The sequence below is a fragment of the Gadus macrocephalus genome, chromosome 14 (genome assembly GCF_031168955.1).
Source record: "Gadus macrocephalus chromosome 14, ASM3116895v1".
In the NCBI taxonomy this organism is placed as follows: Eukaryota; Metazoa; Chordata; class Actinopteri; order Gadiformes; family Gadidae; genus Gadus; species Gadus macrocephalus.
In genome coordinates, this window is record NC_082395.1 from 16,067,866 (window position 1) to 16,086,846 (window position 18,981).

Consider the following 18,981-nt stretch of genomic DNA (forward strand, 5'->3'; position numbering starts at 1 on the left):
AAAAAGGGCAACATTTCAGGGAAAAAACTACAGCACCCCTCCTCTCTCTTTTCTGGGAGACAATGCAACTCTAAATATGGATTCTGAAAGCTTCACATATTATGCCGAAACAGCTGTATGTTCTGCTCTACAAAATATATTATGAATGAAGAGCGTATGCGCAGTATGTCATAGTACGTCTGTAGTATTATGCAGTAGTATGCAAGAGTATGTAGGTAATATATGAGTATATGCAAAAGTAAGAGTATGTATGTATTATGTAGTAGAGTATGAGTGTATATCAGAGTATGCATGTACGCTTATGTATGATTGCCAATGAGTGACACAATATGTGAGACTACAGATCCAGTCTGGGTATGTGTGTAAGTGAAAATGGTTTGATGACTAGTCTTGTCATATTTAAATTAAATTATTAAGTTAACTAATCGCTATATTTAGTTAAATAATTATGTCTCCAGACTTCATTGTGGAGAAAGGCAGCGCCATTGACAGGCGCTCATATAAACCAATTTCTTTTTGAGTGATGGATCAATATTGTATAGCAAGGAAAGGAAAGCGAGGCAAACGACAAGCCCACAACAACATTCTGACAAACTGCTTTGTGGCAAACTGGCGCGTCTTCATTCTTTCCTTTGAAACGACAAGACAAAGAGTAGGATTTGCAGGGGCTGTTCCCGGGCTGTGATTAATGTTATCGTGCGGCCGAGAAAAATCACCGCACTCGTTGTGCCGGTTGAGAGGTGAGGAAAAACAAGAGCCTCCCAGTCTTTATGTCAAAAGGGGAGTTTGTGGGTGTACAAGTGGAGACAGGCCACGACTACGCCACGGACTGTCACGGCTCGCATGGCCTGCCCTCGCCTCTGTAATCCCCCTGGAAGAGCCACCACTTAGGATGCAGCAACGTGGGTATTCGTCTACCGTACCACTGCCAATTTAACGAACCGGTGAGGAATAGACACTCAGGCAGGCAGAGGCTTGTGGGGCTGTTGGGCATCAACAGCAGTGGTTAAAACATTCAACAAGTTGAGGTGTCCCGGAATGAAGTCTGGCACTAATCGATGATCCATCTCTCCCGTTAACAAACAGCCATCGCCATTCAGCGCGTTTTGTCAATATTTATCAACGTTCAGTATGCAATCAATCAATTACGGACTAAAACCTTAGCTAGACCCATACAAATACTAAAAAGGGAATATCCAGTTATGCCTTGAATCAATTTGGTCAGGGCGGAACAAAATACATGAGCTGCATGTTCTTATTTTCATTTGGTCCTGGAGAAAGAGATCAGACATTGGTATAGAATCCAATTATCTGAATTTTCTGACAAGCAATTATGTGTCTGTAAGGACTTCATTACCATTACTGGACAATGGTACACACTGAAATGGACAATGGCTAACTCACTTACTGCAAAAAAATGTAACCTCAACTAAAAGCATAATGTAATCTTTTCTATTTTTATTTCAATGTGCGATTTAATTCAATTTGCCAGGGAGAGTCATAGTGTCTCTCCAACCCAAATGGATTTCCTTTGGGTTCAAAACAGACACCGTTTCATGCCAGAAACTTGAACTAAAATACTCCATTGAAACCACAAGCCATATCTACATGCAATGGTACACGACAACCGTAAGACCATGGAGGTTAATAAATCGAATTGTTGTCATGAACAGCAAGTGGATTATTGGCATTCATACGGGTTGCTTTGTGCCCAGCGTTTTGAATTATTAAGCACATGAAGAGGTAGGCTATACGCAATTTGCTTTCGCCATTTTCAAATCCATGCAAATGTGTACGCTTTAAGGAGCTGTGTGTTCTGCCCTATATCAAGGGCTGTGTTGTGAATGTAATTATCTGGAAAACTAGAATAAAGATACGTGTTTTCCTTGCAAGTTATATCATAGTACACAGAAACCCCCACCAAATCGTTGCTAAACCCTAACGGCCAATAACGCATAACAAATATTCAGACTGTCCGAGAAAAGAAAATATGATGATTAATTGAATAGTTTAAATTTCCTGTTGTTGGATGAAAAGCTTCTGATTGAACCAATAGGTTTATCCATCCCCCTGTAATCACCAGATTCACTCCAGTAATAATCGTGATATGATGTCATGGCGTTGTAGCCTCCCTTTTTTATGATGGCATACGTATACTATAAATGTATTTTTACTTGTACTAATGATATACTATTACTTGATGTACTCGGGGCTAGGGGGTTCTCTCCCCTGGCCGTGTGTTGTGTATGCAGGCACCCTGACATGAGTTATTGGGCAGACAAATATAAAACATAAACAATGTCTGTTTCACGGAAAATGGGTTTGGACTTACTGTAGAGGAAACTGATTCTGGGCGTGGCGTCGTCCTGCGTGGACACGGCGGTCTGCAGGAGGCTAGCGAATAGCAGTGTAGCAGCTCCAAGGCAGCACACAGTCCGCCCCAGTCTCCACATGGTCATGTGACCTTAACACACAGACATGCAGAAAACTGGGCTTCCCTGGCTTCTACCACTCGTCCTTTCCCAAAATCAAGGAACGTTTTTCTCTTCTTATTCTTCTGCTTGTTACTTGCTTAACTTGAAGGCTTGGGTTGAGGGGTGGGGTGGAGAGCAGAGGGGGGGTACTCGGCCGGTTCTTGTCCTCCCAACGCCGGTGCTTAGACACTGTTCATTGACTCTTGAAATAAAGGGACGAGTGTCCTTTTATGGATTTAAAGATGGGCTTCTTTTTTCACTTGTAGCCCTCGGAGATATCCAAGCCAGACCGGCTTCCATGCAGCAATTACGGCCGTCAGTCAGGATCTGTGGAAAGAGGCGAAACATTTGAGCCACGAACCGAGGACAGTAGACAAGCACCGCAAGTCACAACACATGATGGATGGTTACACTGATGGGGCCCCCCTCACATCACATAGTGTCCTCACTTCATTGATTGATTGTGGGGCTATTGTTTCATCATTTGTTTCATGCTTAAACAATATCATGTGCTAAAGCGTGTCTGAAGGTTTCTGTAAAGCACTTGCTGCATGAAGGCTGCATTACATTGAGGCTTTGTTGACGTTCTTTAATACTCCTATACATGGAAGAGTACTTTTGTTGTGAAATAATACTATTTTTGTATGTTTTGTGTTACGTCAGAGAAATCCACTGTTTGGATAGCAAGACCAAACAAACCATCTCGATGACCTTTAGTTGTTGTAAACTTGTTTCTCGGTTCCAGATGGAGAGTGCTTGCACATCCGTGTGCCACGTGGTTCTCGGTAAGACCAAACATGTTTTGATTCACATAGCAAAGTACTTAATTAAGCTGTCATGGACACTCCAACAGTGAGTGATCACCAGTTAGATACATTACACAAGATGCTGAGTTCTTATTTTGCGGGGAAGAGGAGGGAGAGCGGTACAGAGGGACGGAGAGATATTTAACACAACTCTATTGCAATTCTAGCCGCAGCGTATAACATTTCAAGCTCGTAGCTCGTAGCTTAGAATTACCTGGCCATATCCATGTTAAATTCTGATCTATAGTGATTTCAATAATGTCATCAATAAAATTACATCCTATGGCTGATATATTCTACAAAATGCTGTCCAGACCGTACGACTTTCTCTGTTTACAAAAATTGGCCAGGTAGAGTCAACGCAACAGGGTTATTTCGTCTCTGACATACTAATGGGCAGTGGCTCGATCTTCCACATTCCGACTTTCCTTTTACAATGATCATGCTAGATATTAATAAATAACGTATTCAATTTCAAAATGAATTTCACCATCAACTATGTAGAACCAAACACTGTCAGCATTACAAATGTTTTTAAAAGTTTCCATCTTTCAAGCGATCATATTTCTTAACTTCTAGTGCAATAAGGTGGATAGCGTGAATAAGATCGAGAGCGAAAGAGAGGGAAAGAGAAAAAGAGATAGTTAGAGTGAGAGAGGGAGAGGCATGGAGACATCAAGGCTGTGTATTGTAATCTATCCCTACAGCAAACACTCTGCGGATAAGCTGGCGACTCACTGTCCAATTGCCACCAAGATTTCAAATGTCATTTATGATCATGAGGACAACAAACCCCAATAGGGATAATGTTAATATTAGACTAATGGTGCAAGATTTTCTAAACATTATGAGGTCGACCAGCCCTAGGTGAGGGCTTCAAGACCTTGGCCAAGGCTGTTTATATTTCAACATTTTGAACGGGTTTCCAGAATATCGAATGCAGGGTAAATATGTCCTCATTCAGGTGAAAAGAATCGCGGCCATGTAGGTGTGAGAGTAAACACAGAATTGATGGCGTCTCGTTCCCAGGTCAACCAAACAACTCCACTTCAAGAACCTGATTCGCAAATGTACAGCGGTCATAAAATAAGACCTCTTGCCTCTTGTTGGGAGCTGTCCTGGGGGGGCTTCCTAAGGGGGGGGGGGGGGGGGAGTCCCAATGAATGACTGAAATGCAGGCAGTGAACAGCCTGCTGTCTGATAGACTTGTTGGTTGGCCAGTTGACAGACTGGCTGGCATATCGGCTGGCCGATGGTTGGTGGTTGTCCAGAAGATTGTCTTCTTGTTTGTTTCAGCAGTGTGAGTGATTGGACTTCAGAGCAAGTGTTTCTCGAATGGCTGATGGGATGGAGAACGTCGGTTTGTCTGCATGGGTGGGTGTCTGTCTAGCTGTCTGGTTCATCAGCTGGGTAAGCTCTGGTGGGTCTACTGGGCCGAAGAACAGCCATGTCACCAAAAGCAATTGAATGCTCAAAAGGGCATGGGGTTGTGTGTGGTGTGCGTGCGTGTTGATCCGTGTTTGCCGTGTTTGGATGCCAAGTCTATGTGATTTCAATATTTGTCGATAGAGATCCATCTTTTCCCTGATCAGTTTTGTGACTGTCGGGTGTGTGCGTGTGTGCATAGAGTGTTGTCACTCCAACGCCATGCTCCACTGCCTCTGAGCAGCACACCTTCATCCTCTCCTTCCCTCCACCTCCCCCCAGCGTCCCACTCTGACCCCGGCTCTGTTCTAAGGCGTCTATTGCCGTCACTGAGGGAAAAACACAGCGTCTCTGTCCTTTGCAGCAGTCCACGCCCTCATCTCCACTTCCTCTGACTCCTCCCACCCTTTCTCCCCATCCCCTGGGTCTCCTGCGATGATCCGCGAAGTCTGCGTGCGTCACACCAAGTCAACCCCCTCGCCTCCTCCTCCTCCTCCTCCTCCTCCTCCTCCTCCTCCCCGTCACACAGCAGCAGACAGCGTCGGTTGCTGCTGTTCAGCTGGTGTTGTACCTCATTCACTGGGGACGAATGACATCATCGCTGTACTAGTTCTGAACATCTCGTCATGTCAGCTGGGACTGCAGCCATGCCCGGGCTCACAGCCCACCGACTCCCCAGTATTCCCAGGGCGTCGCCTTATGCAACTTGGAGAAGTTAGAAGAGAAATGCAATAAGTAGTGGGAGTTGCGCTGGGGTTTGGGCGGGGGGGGGGTTAGAGGAGTCGGTGCAACATTTTAAGTGAGGGACATTATACAGACCCTGGGAAAATGCCTCATCAATGGCTTTACAAGTTAACCAATGGATTGCTGATACGTTTTATCATGCCATACATAAGCATTAAATGATGAGTCATTGTCCTTTATGCTTCCACCTGGATCAGATCCAGCATTACTGCAGGCACAAGGCAATGCAGGCCAGCCTATTCAGGGTCGCGCACACGCACACACACACACACACTTTAGGTCCTACCGACAGCCTGCGTAATGGCTCACCCTGCAGCATTACACTTAATAAGAAATAAGTTGGGAGTGCTCAATAATGAATAAGCTGCTGGCCAATACAAACCCCCTTTGCACCAGAAATGCAAGGCAGAGAGAGGAAAAACACAATGAGTGACTCAGAGTTATGACGTCCGTAGCGTCTGTGTTCAGGCGGACCGGAGGCACCGCTGCGACGGCCGTTTGTTATTCGCTCACGAGCCCCACAGACGACGACTATTCATCAGTGTCATTTAAAAAATTGAAACTCAAGCCAACCGAATCCCTGCAACAAAAGCACACCTCTTTTTGCATTGTATTAGCGCGTGTGCACTTGCATCTGGGCGTCACTGACTGCGTGGCATTACGACCTACAAAATGAATATGACGTTGTATATTCTTCAGAGAAGTGTTTTGGTCTCATATAGTCTCATATAGCCATGACATCTCTGGATGCTCTCCTGTGTCAAAGCCCCCTAGACATTAAACCCTCTACTCAAATGAAGCCCCTGCTCTAGAATCCCATCTGCTCATCTCACGGCAGGGTTTACCCCTCCTTGTATGTATGGTAGCATTGAATCTTGGCGCCATATTGCCAGAGGGTAGAGTTTCATTAACCTCTTGACCTCCCCCCGTGGGTTCCTATTTATACCTGCATCTGGTGTGATGCGGGGGGGCGGGGCCTGCAGACACTCTAGACGGGAGCACACACTGTCCAACCAGTTCACAGGAAGTTCACTTAAGGGGTGGAAGTGGTGGTGAGGTCTGTGGGGGGGGGGGGGGGGGGGGGGGGTTGTGTCCCGACTAACATCCAGTCTGTTCCAATGAATAGGATTTCCGAAGTGGCCAGGTTAGCTTGCTGCTGTTTATCCGGACAAAGTGACTTGACTTGTATTATTGTATTATTTGGCAGGGACTCAGCTGCCAAATAACGTCCGCTGCTGGCCCCGAGATGGCAGCTCAATTACAGAGCCAGACATCAGGCTATATTAGGCCTCCTTCCAATCCATTAATGCTATCACCAGTCCACCGCAGGCTGGAGCAGGAAGAGTACAAAGAGCAGCTACGCATTCACATTTCATTTGCTTGGCTTCAATCAATGCCGCTGATTTTTGCCAGGTGCAAAGGATGACTCGGCGAGATTTAATCACAAAAATGGAAAAGGCACAGCAAACAGCAGACAAAGGGAGATAAGAAAAAAGGTCTGATGGTTTCAAAAGGGTCATAAAAAAGTCTAGCTGGGGAATTTAGTGTCAACAATTTGTAATTATTTTTGCCTGGATGTGTTCCGTCTGTCTAAAGGACAAACCGCAATCCTGGCATTTGAGAGAAGCTTTTCAGCCGGATTCCAGGAATGATTGGGAGTGTGAAGACAAGGCTGCGGCCGGCTGGTGGCTAAGTGGAGGCTGCATGCTGAGTCTGTACTTTTAACTCATGGCTCATCAGGCTGCAGGGCAGCCCACAGTTAGTTTAGTCATGGTGTTGACGAAGCATGAAGCCACACCATTGTGTGGTGGTAGACAACACTGATAGAGATGCCATGAGATTATAGTGCAACACTGAAAATAAAGTGTTCATTCATGCTCATTGATGTTATAATCAGGTGCTCCTGTGATTGATGTTTACTATGTAATTGTGCCGATGCATGTCCAAAATGAGCAGGTGTGGGTAAGGCCATCTTGCTCAAGGATGCCAACAGGTACACTGCAGACATTGGGTATCAGACCAAGTCTTGGTCCAGATCTGTTTATTTATTGAACAAAAACATTGGAGTTGAGTTGTTGCAATACCTATGGAAATATACTTGTATTCCATATTGTAGGTAACAGGATCCTTTGGGTATGGGCCTAACCCATCCAGCCACACACAGGGGAAACGTGGTGCACAGGAAAGGATAACTTCTAGCTAGGTAACACAGTTCGGTTTTCCTTCTCCCTTCCTTATCTATACAGAGAGACATGACACATTTAGACGTAAAGAGGGCTATTCCAGTCTCTCTCAGTGGCCCATGGGAGAGAGAGAGAAGAGAAGAGCACATGGCTTCTGGCTCCAAAAGGCAGACCCCTGAATGATTCACAAGCAGCTTTTAGAATAAACGGGAGATCCCCGGTAGCAGAGAGAGTACCCTGTCTAGCCGCCGGGGCTCAGAGTAGGTTCCCCAGCACCATGATTTGGCAAGATCAAACTGAACGTGTGAATCAGCACAAAGGGCTGAGGGCTCAGGAGGGTGGGGCTGTAAAGGGTGAGGTGGGTGAGGATTTGAAGGGTGAGGCGGGTGGGAGGAAGCTTTAATGGTATTAACGTACAATTATGATGCCCTAACATTCAGTGATGCTTGAAAGACGCAATATGAATGTGATGGATGCATTATTATTAATTATATGACAATACTTTCTAAAGTTTGATAGAGTTAATTGGAATATAGTTTGAATGTATAGTAGTATAGTTTATATTGTCTAGTTTGGATTCATATTTAAAAGGATTAATAAAGTTGCATATTCTTTTTGTAATGGGTAAGCTTATATTATTTTTTGCAGATTGCTAGCAGTATCAATAAGACTTTAGGGCAGGTATATGGCTGGGCTACTGCAGCATGTTGTGAAATCAAGCAATACACTGTCACAACAGAGACTGTAAATCATTATTAAGAAGCTGCTCTTATCCAAAGTGACTTTATAGAGGGTAGAGAGACAGGTTATTTAGGACGTTCTGTGTGTCTTGCTCAACAGTGCTTACAGGTAGGCGGACATTGGAAATCGAACAAAGAACCTTTCAGCTGGGAGTGAAACCTTTTAACCACTAAACTGCTGTGAGCTAATCCAGTGTGTGAACAGTCAAACACAAACACACACACACACACACACACACACACACACACACACACACACACACACACACACACACACACACACACACACACACACACACACACACACACACACACACACACACACACACACACACACCGAGAGAGATATACAGAGAGCGAGAAAGAGAGAGACATACAGGGTGAGCAGGAGAGAGAGCGAGAGCAAGAGAGAGATAGAGTCAGGGGGATCATTTTGTAATTTTCTATTTCTACATCAGCTCCCCCCCGCAAGTAGCTCCTGCTCTCTGGCTTCTTAATGCTCTCCGGCTTCTTAATGCTAGCCTCGGTCTAGAACGTGGAAGCCAACTCAAAACGTTTCTTGTGGAAGATCTGACTGCCAAAGATTTGGGATCCTAATTCCTCAAGACAACGCCTTAACCATTTCACAAAGACCAGCCTGTACGAATGAAGCAATCATTAAAACATAGCAATTCATTACACTGATCCCCCCCAATTTTTTTTTGATCGAGGGATTTTCTTTTTAGATAATAAAGTGGCAGACAAGACTGGCCATGTGATTAATTTAATCTTAGATGGCACCTGTCCACAGCCACACCCCAAAACCCAACTCCATCCCTGTTGATGAAGAGCCCAAACGTTACCTGAACCGCTTACGTCCTATGATATAATAAAAGGTAATTTTGTAGACATTTAAATTTAACTATACTTTAATTAAAGTATTATACACCTCGTAGATTGTGCCCTATCAAAATAAATAATATGATAAATAGATGTTTTCTTGCAAGGATTTCACATATTGGACAAGGGTTTGGTTTGAAATCCGTTTCCCATGAAGATCTACCAATGTAACCAGTGCATCAGTGGTAGCATAAAGAGACACCAACAAAGCAGGGACAATCCGCTCGGCAGTCACACCATATTCCATCATAGGAAAATATTCTGCAAGGACATTCTTAGTGAAACCGCCTCTGTCACATAGAGCTTTGCCTTCGCAGTGGAGAATAATTATCATTTCAAACAAGCAGGACGCAAGAGCGATGGTGGAGGAGGAGGAGGAGGAGGAGGAGGAGGAGATAAGTGCTTAAAGGAAGGGTTTGGGTCGCCGTGCCCCCGTCTGAAGACAGCGCCGTGATTGGAGGCTGGCAGGGGGGGAGACAGCGAGGTGGGGGGAAATCACTGAAGGGGGTGGGGGAGTTACGGCGTGGGGAGCTGCGACTCTTGTCAGTAATGAACCGCGTGTTTCAGTAGGAGCGCAGCGTGGTGTGAAAGGATGATTTCCCTGAATCCCCTCTTGATTACACCACTGCGTAAAGTGCTCCAGGACCCATGCACTGCTCCCATGGTCTAAAATACTCACCGGGGGAGCAACAGAACTGCATCAGCTGCATTTTAACAAATTGGACAACTACTGCAATCTAACTTGGAGATACATTACAAGATCTTTTGTCAACGGCCTGTTTTTGGACAGCCAAATTAGCTTGTGTTCAGCAAATGATCTTCCTGAAAATGCTTACTACCGGTAGATGACAAAATATCAGTTTCCTGTGAATGTCATTTATTTATTGACGAGTGACGACCACATCATATTCTTCCGTCTGATATTCTTTTGACCACAATTTACCACATAGCATCCAAGGTCGATTTCTGAAGGCTGTAGCCTGTGAATAAATCAGTTTAGCATTCACAATCGGGTATCTTCTTCATAGTCACTCACCAACATCACTGAATCTGTAGGACATGAATAGCATTTTTGTTTCTCAACACACAGGGCTCTCATTACATCTATAGTGGTAAACTACCTCATAAACCTATTTTTGCTCACTGTTATATGAATTGATCATTTAATTAATCTTGATAGCAGTGGGCGCTACAAGCCAATGTTTTTAATACTTCCTCAGTAAAAAAATAAAATAAAAAAAAGTCTCCAAAACATGGATTCATTAAAGACAAAAACTTATCATAATCCCCCTCATCCGCAAACTGACATTCGCTACGCTACTTTATACTTGAAAAGTAACTATTATAATTGAATTGCTAAATACATAGGATACTACAGAGCATAAGATCCTCTTCATAGGCAAGATGAGCTGTGTCCCAGAGAAGGTATGTTTCTCATGTAGATGGTATAACTCCACTTTTTGTGCACATTTCAAATGTAACTTTGCTTACATTATTTAGACACAACATTCTGAGAAACTATATTAAAATGGGGCTTTTCCCAGGTCTTGATCACACCACTGCTCAGGAAATCACAGTTCATCTGCAAATCATGCCACCAGATCCCCTGATTGGCCGTCAAGCGTAGGCCGTCAAGAGTGGGCCTTTCTCGTGACTTACAGCATTCGAATGAGCGAACAACATTAATCCCTATGGCTAAGCCACTCTGAGACTTCATTTCTTGATGTGACTAGACAGGCAGGGATGGAGGACTTAACAATAGGCCTATCAGATGACTGCTTTGCTTGAGCTCTTTTCCTTCCCCCTGCCAGACCCTCAACACCTACACACCACGAGATGTTTACCACTGACGATTACGCAAGAGTTTCAAGATTGTTAGCCTAGATGTTATGAAGAAATGGTAAGTGCATGCATTACGTGACTTAGGCAATGTCCTCATACGGAGGCGGATCCAGCTTTCTTGTTTTTCTTCTGTTCCACACTAAAACAATGTTTGTCTTTACTGAGTAGAAGCATTGAGTTGTAAAACAGAGTGGAAAATGTACTCGCTTGTGACCAGCGTGGGACAATGCAGGAAAACAGAGGGCTCCGAAGCATCTGACGCGTGATTGTGACGTGATATTACGGTCATCAACGGACAGCTAACGCTCAGTGTGGATGGACAGCATTTTAACCGAGAGGGAAAGGCTAGTATGGATGTAAAACGGTTGACATGAAAACATTTATTTACATTCTGCATTGGTGTAATTTGGATATGGCCTCAGAGAAAAGGGAGGCACATGCGGGTCGTTTCATCAATTAACCGTCGTTGCACTTTGCAAACACGTGTCCGGTACAGAGCAACATCTGAGGGACCTCCAACTGTGTGTGCTGTCGGTAGGGGGCTTCCTAGGTGGCTTGGGGGCTTTGTCTTTGCACACCGTTGCAGGCAATAAAGGAAGTGATACGTCAACAGTAGCATCCCGCTGATAGGTGTTGACAGAAGGAAGCAACAGCGAGGCGGCCATGAAATAATGGTGCGTTTGTAGCAAATCACTTCGTTAGGGTTTTGTGACCCCGCCCTGGCTGAACCACAGTTGAGCAGATCATGTTTAAAGATTGATAGACAAGCAAATATACTGTATGTTGCTGAAAAAAAGCATTACATCATATTTAACTATTTATGATTCAGGATGGAGGGGTAATAATTTAAGGTACGGAGCATAATTCCATCACAGTACTATATACAACAGTTTATATAAGATGTTAACTGGAATGGGATATTCTAGAAATAATTTGATCAAACATCATTTAATTAATCGTGACAATGAAATGCAGTCAAATATCAAATACCTAGTATACTGTAAGTAAGCTTTTACATTGTCCCGTCTCTTTAGTATGCACATTGGTCACAAAAATAAAGAATTATGACAACAAGTATCAGACAAAGTCTTAATATACACTTGGACTGTGTTTCTAAACAGCATGAGGTCCCATCCAACAGAAACAGCTCTCTCTTTCGCTCTCTCTCGCAGACTACCATGGGGTCGAGCGACCATCTCTTCCTCCTCCTTGTTTATCATGTCCACACGGGACAGAGCAATATTTTCCTCCATGGCTTAAAACTTGTGTAAGCCCAGGCTGTATCTTGGCCCGCCTGCCGCTAGTCAGAACGCATGACACAGTCAGTGTTTGTTTGATTCAAAGCACAATAAAAGCAGTTCCTCCCAGTTATTTCCTGTGCTTTAACCGCACATGAGGACGGTCCTGGAACCCATAACACAGCGGCAGGCCCATCCGGAGAGCCTCTGAACCGCAACCCAAGACAGCATGAGATCTGCTTATCAGCTGATATCGGGGGAGGAAATATGGCAACCACATAAGAGGTCTGTTTTGCATTCAGGAACTGAGCGTTCCTGACCACAGATTTGACACAATATCTTTTTTCATTTGAGCAGGAGGAAATGGAGGCTGCTGCTTTGCTTATTTCTTTTTTTTTTTTTTTTACAAAAGGGGATTTGTGGTTGTTGTATTGAGCATGTGCATTAGATGTGCCGCTTTCATTCCAGAGTGGACATCTCGGTTGAGACCTATGCAGAGTCGAGATAGAGTAGATGTGTTATGGAGAGACCGCGGATAAGCATAGGACTGGAGGAAGCATGAGGAATGGGATCCCCTGGAGACAAAGCCTACAGAACTCCATGGGCTCTGGCCTCTAGCCCCCGGCCTGTGCATGCCTTCTCCACAACCGGTGAGTCAGCCTATGAAGGATGTCTTCCCAAAAGAGTTTTTAAGGACAGAGGAAGCTGGGACACAACTGACAGCACTGACCATCTCAATGATTAACACCCATGAACCACATGAGGCCGTGAGGTTGCCTCATCTTTTCAACAACTCGCATGTCAACAAAATAGGGTCTCTGTTTGACATTTCTCTATCTTGGGAGTTCACTATGATCTAGTTTTAAGGGTTCAGGACGGTGCCTCTCCTCTCACGCAGTCCTCAGTGTTTGGATAACAAGAGGCCCAAGTTATCTCAAGGTGGTGTGGACTCCTGCTAGCCTGATGAGTTTGGGGCTCCACCCAATCCTCCACCCTCCTCTGCTCCCCTTAAACCCTTCCAGCCCTGCTCACCACAAGTCATCCACACGTTGACCAGCCCTCTGAAGTGGTGTGGGTGGATGGAGTTACTTTGTTTTGCGTTCTACTGGAGCCTGCACCTTTTGTTTGGAGTGTCTGGCTGTGCGTGTTCAAGCCCGTTTGAGGGGGGGGGGAGTTAGTGGGGGGCTGGTGGGATGTGGTGTGCGTGTGTTTGCTTATTCTAGTCTTTCTGCATAAGTATGTGTTGTTGCTCCCATATGTCCATTAAAACGAAAGAGAGGGAGAAAGAATTGACAACATGTGAAAAAAAAAAGTAAGGGCATCCGTGCTTAATTATGTGACCGTATTATAGTAGAGAAAATGTAAATTACAACTGCATATATGATATGATAATATCAGTGTCTTATTGATGCGTGTAATGAGGTGATCATAATCACACAATGTTTTAAAATTAGATAATGCATTATCAAGGTTATTGTAAAAAAATAAAAATAAAAATAGTAACGTTGAGTAAGAGGAAGTATGCTAAAAAAAGTTTTACAGTTAAATGGAATGAGTAATTCAACCCATTCTGAAACAAGAGGATCCACAAGGAGGAGGGGAGGGCTTTTTCTAACCAAATGGAAACAAGCTGAGGAGTCGCATGCCAGCTTGTTTATAAAACGTGTGGCCAATGTATGCCTCGGGTCTGGTCGATACATAATAACAAATAACCCAACGCGTGTTTCCACCAATATAAGCAAATAGCTGCAGAAGGGCGGAAAGGTAAAAAGTTGGAAACGCCGCGTACAGACCTCCATCATTAAATAGCCGAACATCTACAGTTATAGGATGTGCAAAAGTTTGTAGGCTACAAATGAAAAGCAACACATTATTATCCCTTGTAAATGATCGACATCCATAGAATAGGCGTAGCGTAAGACCTTGTTGCTTGGTCGGGTAGAACGTGCTGTTATGTGAATTGAACCAAGTGTGGACTCATGATGCATGCGCCGTATGCACACTCCGCTGAAAGCGTAAAGGCGTAAACGTGTTAAGTGTGCCGTGGAGGCGAGCCACCCCAGTACGGCCGTGCAACACAGAAAACCATACAATCCGCTGGACACATAAAGATCGAACGGGAACGAACCTAGACGGTTCAATGTCCGTTTAAAGGGTGTAGCCTACTCTCCTCCGGCCATTTAAAGACCCCAGTAGGCTTACAGGACAACGAAACCACAGAAAAGGTAAAGCAACCAAAACTACCTTACCGTTCACTGGAAACGGATTTTCCGTTCACATTCACCTCAGTCCAGCATGACTCGAATTCGTTTAGGATGAAGAGAAGAGTAACTGGTATCCTCGCTAAACGTATCACTCAGTATAACGTTACAATCCGAGATGTCCGTCACGTCCCCATTCGAATACTGCCATCCTTTTTTACTACACATGACTGAGGTTCACCGCCTCCAAGTGTGGAAACTTTGGCCCCTCCTCCAACACGCAGCACACGCGCTCCCCATCTGCAGCCGGTGAAAGCTTGCTCTGCTCAGCCTCACTTTCCATACACTTCTAATTACGGTTCATCTGGAAATAAATCGCTTTACCATTCATCTATGCGTATGACTCATACAAATAAAGATCAAACTCGCTTTCTCTCTCTCAAAAACACACTCATGCACGCATACAAAATCACAGATGGTCATGCAGACTAAAACAAATGTCCAATTAATCAAACATGATCAACAGCTTGTATCCATGTAAATAATGTTAATTTCCCCTCCCGTGAATCCAAGTGTACTCCCGTCGTATGGCCTGTATGTGCCATGGGTACGCAGACAGCAGTCCCCTATCTCATTCATCAAAGACAAGTCGAACAATGAAGACGGTACCCACAGAGAGAATTACAAGGGATTACGCAAACAGAGACTCAGACCTGAGCTCCACCACACTCCCTCCCTCGGAAGCCCATTGGAAGCAGACAGAGGAGTGGGACTTCATCAACTTTTCCTCCTCCTATCATCTCTTCATAAAGGTTCCCTCACAAGGAAGGGAAAGACACAAACTCCACGTGTCTCAACCTTTCAACCGTGAGCTCTGTTTAGCCTCTACTTTGGGAAATAGGCTAGACCTGAAGGCCGGTCTGACAGGATTGTGACGTGTTAATAAGGAAGGGTTGACACACTTTCGGATTGGTTTTCATGCTCACACAAAAGCCCCCATCTGAATGTTATAAAGGAAATATAGGGAGGGAGGGAGAGAGACAAGATGGATAGATAGTATATGGATGAATGGCTGGATAGTAGGTAGATCTATAGATAGATGGATATTGGAAAGTAGATAGATAGATAGATAGATAGATAGATAGATAGATAGATAGATAGATAGATAGATAGATAGATAGATAGATATAGGATTTTAATATTATGCTTATGTTGTTGAGGTTGGATGCACAAGATTAGTCTTACAGGTCCAGCTTTGATTTGATTAAAGTACTTGTTTCCAGTTCTGAGGTACTGATGTATTACATTTGCAGTTCATGTATTTATTTTAACATTTAATTTCACTAATGGCTGCCGGGGAACAAATTAATGATATATGAATCCTTTCAACATGGGTACCGGTGATCACTGGAACTGGAACAAGAATTACAGTATCATCTTTTTAATTAAATTCAGGATTAAGCACGAGTAACAAATAAATCCTCTAAATGTAGGTCGTTTTTTCCCAATCTGTCGGCTGTCCATCTTTAAAAAAAAGTGCTAATATCGTATGGTAAGTTATCTCCTCATGTCTTCTTAGCCTTGTAAAACGCTTGATTAATGTGTAAACGATCGACGTGTCTGAGTAAAGAGTTGTCCTGGGGTGAGGAACAGCGAGCATGGACAGCTCTAAACAAAATGCAGTGAAGCAGCCATTCAGATGCACAAGTGGGCTCTAGTGAGAGGAGACTAATCAGGGGGACATGTTGTTTGGAGCAATTTAAGAGACAAACAAGGACATGATTTCTACTGGCTTTTTTTTTCTTTTTCAACAGGAAAAAAATAACTTGAAAGAAACCTCTCAGGGCCACATGAGGCTGAGAACTGCGCGGAACAAACGCCCAGCGGGATGCTGGGGCAAATCTGGTTTAATCTGTCGAGACGCTTTGTCCATCTCCCCTCAGCCCTCAGCCCCCTCACCCTCCTCCCCCCTGGTCACAACACGCAAAACAACCAGGACACCATGGTATCACGCAACTCCCCCTCGCCCACTCGTCTGCATCTTGTATTGGGGTTAAGTATATGGCAGATCCTTTGAAACAAACAACTCGCACTCAGTTAGTCACACACACGCACACACACTAAGACACACACAAACCGGTCAGACAAACATTGTCAGACCAACGGACTGACCACACACACACAGTCAGTCAGTCAGTCAGTCAGTCAGACAGACAGACAGACAGACAGACAGACAGACAGACAGACAGACAGACAGACAGACAGACAAAGTCAGACACAGTCAGACACACATGGTCAGACAGACAGACAGACGGACATACCGACAGCATCATTCCTATTATGCCAAAGGGTTGGTGGAGGGGTGAAGAGTAAGGAGAAGAGCTGGACGAGAGAGGGGCTGCTGAGTCAGGGTCAGTAGTCAAGCTTTGAACCAATGACACTGGGAACCCTCCATCCATCCTCAATGTGAGGGTCTGATGGGCTGAGTGCTGCACTTTGGAAAATATCCATCCATACTATGTCCTCACCTTGACCAAGCCCCAATCAACGTCCTCGCATTGGGGCGATGTTCCTTAGAGGGAATGCTAGCCGACATGACTAGCTCCTACCGCTTAAAACCAGAGAGAGACATGAGACAGTAAAAGGGTAGACCACATAGCTGAGGATACAGCATGAACTTGATCCACACACACACACACACACACACACACACACACACACACACACACACACACACACACACACACACACACACACACACACACACACACACACACACACACAGAGACATGCATACACACCTAGGCATACACACTTACCAACAAACACACCAACAAACAAACACACACACCGGAGATAGAGATCCACCCCATTGAACCTACAAGGTATCTCCTTATCTGTCATGCTGAAAAATAATCAATGCAGCTGGTTATTCTTTTGTCTGTACAATGTGGGGGAAGGGCCCAGTAGGCTGTATGTTATAGATATGGACCTAATGGGAGGCTGGGATATTAATATATACGTCTGCTCTTCATCAGGCCCCAGAGAACTGAAAAAATACATACCCAGCAGACATATACATGAGGAGGTCTTGGGTCGGTGTGTGTGTGTGTGTGTGTGTGTGTGTGTGTGTGTGTGTGTGTGTGTGTGTGTGTGTGTGTGTGTGTGTGTGTGTGGATAGGGGTTTGTTTGACCATTCTGAGGGAAAGCCTTCAGGCATTGAGATGGAAATAATGATTTCTGTCTTTTTCAATATATCTGAAGCAGTCATTAATCATAACTATATATCTGACCAAGCCTTGAATGCCAAAGACACTAAATTGAACTTGTCATTAACAAAAAATATAGATTAGACATATATTACAATATATTATTGATTTAAGATATTCACATTCCCTTTAATATGTATTGCCTGCAGCAGATCTATTATGCTTAGCATAAAGGGCAACCGTTTTATATTTGAGATTATACGAAAAGATAATGGATCCTGTTATTCTCAGCGCAAAATCAACAAGATGTCTGCAACGATTTTACACCACATCTTGCTGTTTTAATTCAAGTTAACAATAAATAATCACAATAGACATAACACCACACACAGTCTCACACACACACACACACACACACACACACACACACACACACACACACACACACACACACACACACACACACACACACACACACACACACACACAGAGGAAGGTGAGAATACTATAATCAAGTACACTAAAACCAGATTGCTAACAAAGCAACACCTCAGACGTGAGATAGCCATTGAATTGACCTTCACCAGTCTAAAGCTTCGTCATGTTCACGTTCCTGTTCCTCCATACTCTTGATTGGCTGGACTCATGTATGGCTCTCCTCAAAATGACCCGGTTTAGCCAGCCTGTAACTGCAGCAAAGTGGATCTATTCCAGCAGCAGTCGGCTGCTTCGACTCTCAATCGAAGGGTTCTTTAAAAGCCAAAATGTGAGACCAAAGATCCGGTTTAAATAGTCCATTTTGCTTAGGAAGCTTCCTAACTGGGTGAAATGACCCGGAAGCATCTAGTGGCAGCTTAATTAGAGCTGTTTGAATTCTCTAAATGCTCGGGGAAGGTGCTCCAGTGCTTCCTCCCTTATCTCCTCTAGCGTAGGGTATGACCTCCTTTGTGAAAGGAAAGGAGATAATGCTTCCCACAATTGATTACGGTAGCAACACTTTAAGCGAGGCACCATTCGCCAAAAATATCAGTTAAATGAAAAGTAATGAGCAGTAAATAGGGGGGTGTTAAAACAAACAGGGACAAAACAACCAGTACTAATACGTCCCAGATATAGAGGTAGTGCTTCAGCGAGAGGGTGTAAGCTGGGCCAAACCCACCTGTGATTTGTGTGTGAGCTTGGTCCTCTTCTTACTTATTTAACATCATTATTATCAGGACGATGCACGAAAAAAAAAGGT

At 44.2% G+C, this 18,981-nt stretch overlaps 1 protein-coding gene across 2 annotated transcripts in view; it reads right to left on the reverse strand.

Moving 5' to 3' along the window:
• The window catches only part of LOC132471595 (semaphorin-4B-like), a 44,990-nt gene that overhangs the window by 23,594 nt on the left and 2,415 nt on the right, over window positions 1-18,981 (reverse strand). The window contains exons 1-2 of one of the 2 annotated variants that reach the window (XM_060070766.1): window positions 14,581-18,981; window positions 2,333-2,801 (exon numbers count right to left, since the gene is read on the reverse strand). The exon at window positions 14,581-18,981 is cut by the window's right edge and continues 1,830 nt beyond it. In XM_060070766.1, the coding sequence (XP_059926749.1) occupies window positions 2,333-2,459 (127 nt within the window). In that variant the 5' untranslated portion in view covers window positions 2,460-2,801; window positions 14,581-18,981. The remainder of the gene's footprint in view (window positions 1-2,332; window positions 2,802-14,580) is intronic. The other variant, XM_060070767.1, reaches the window with a different exon arrangement.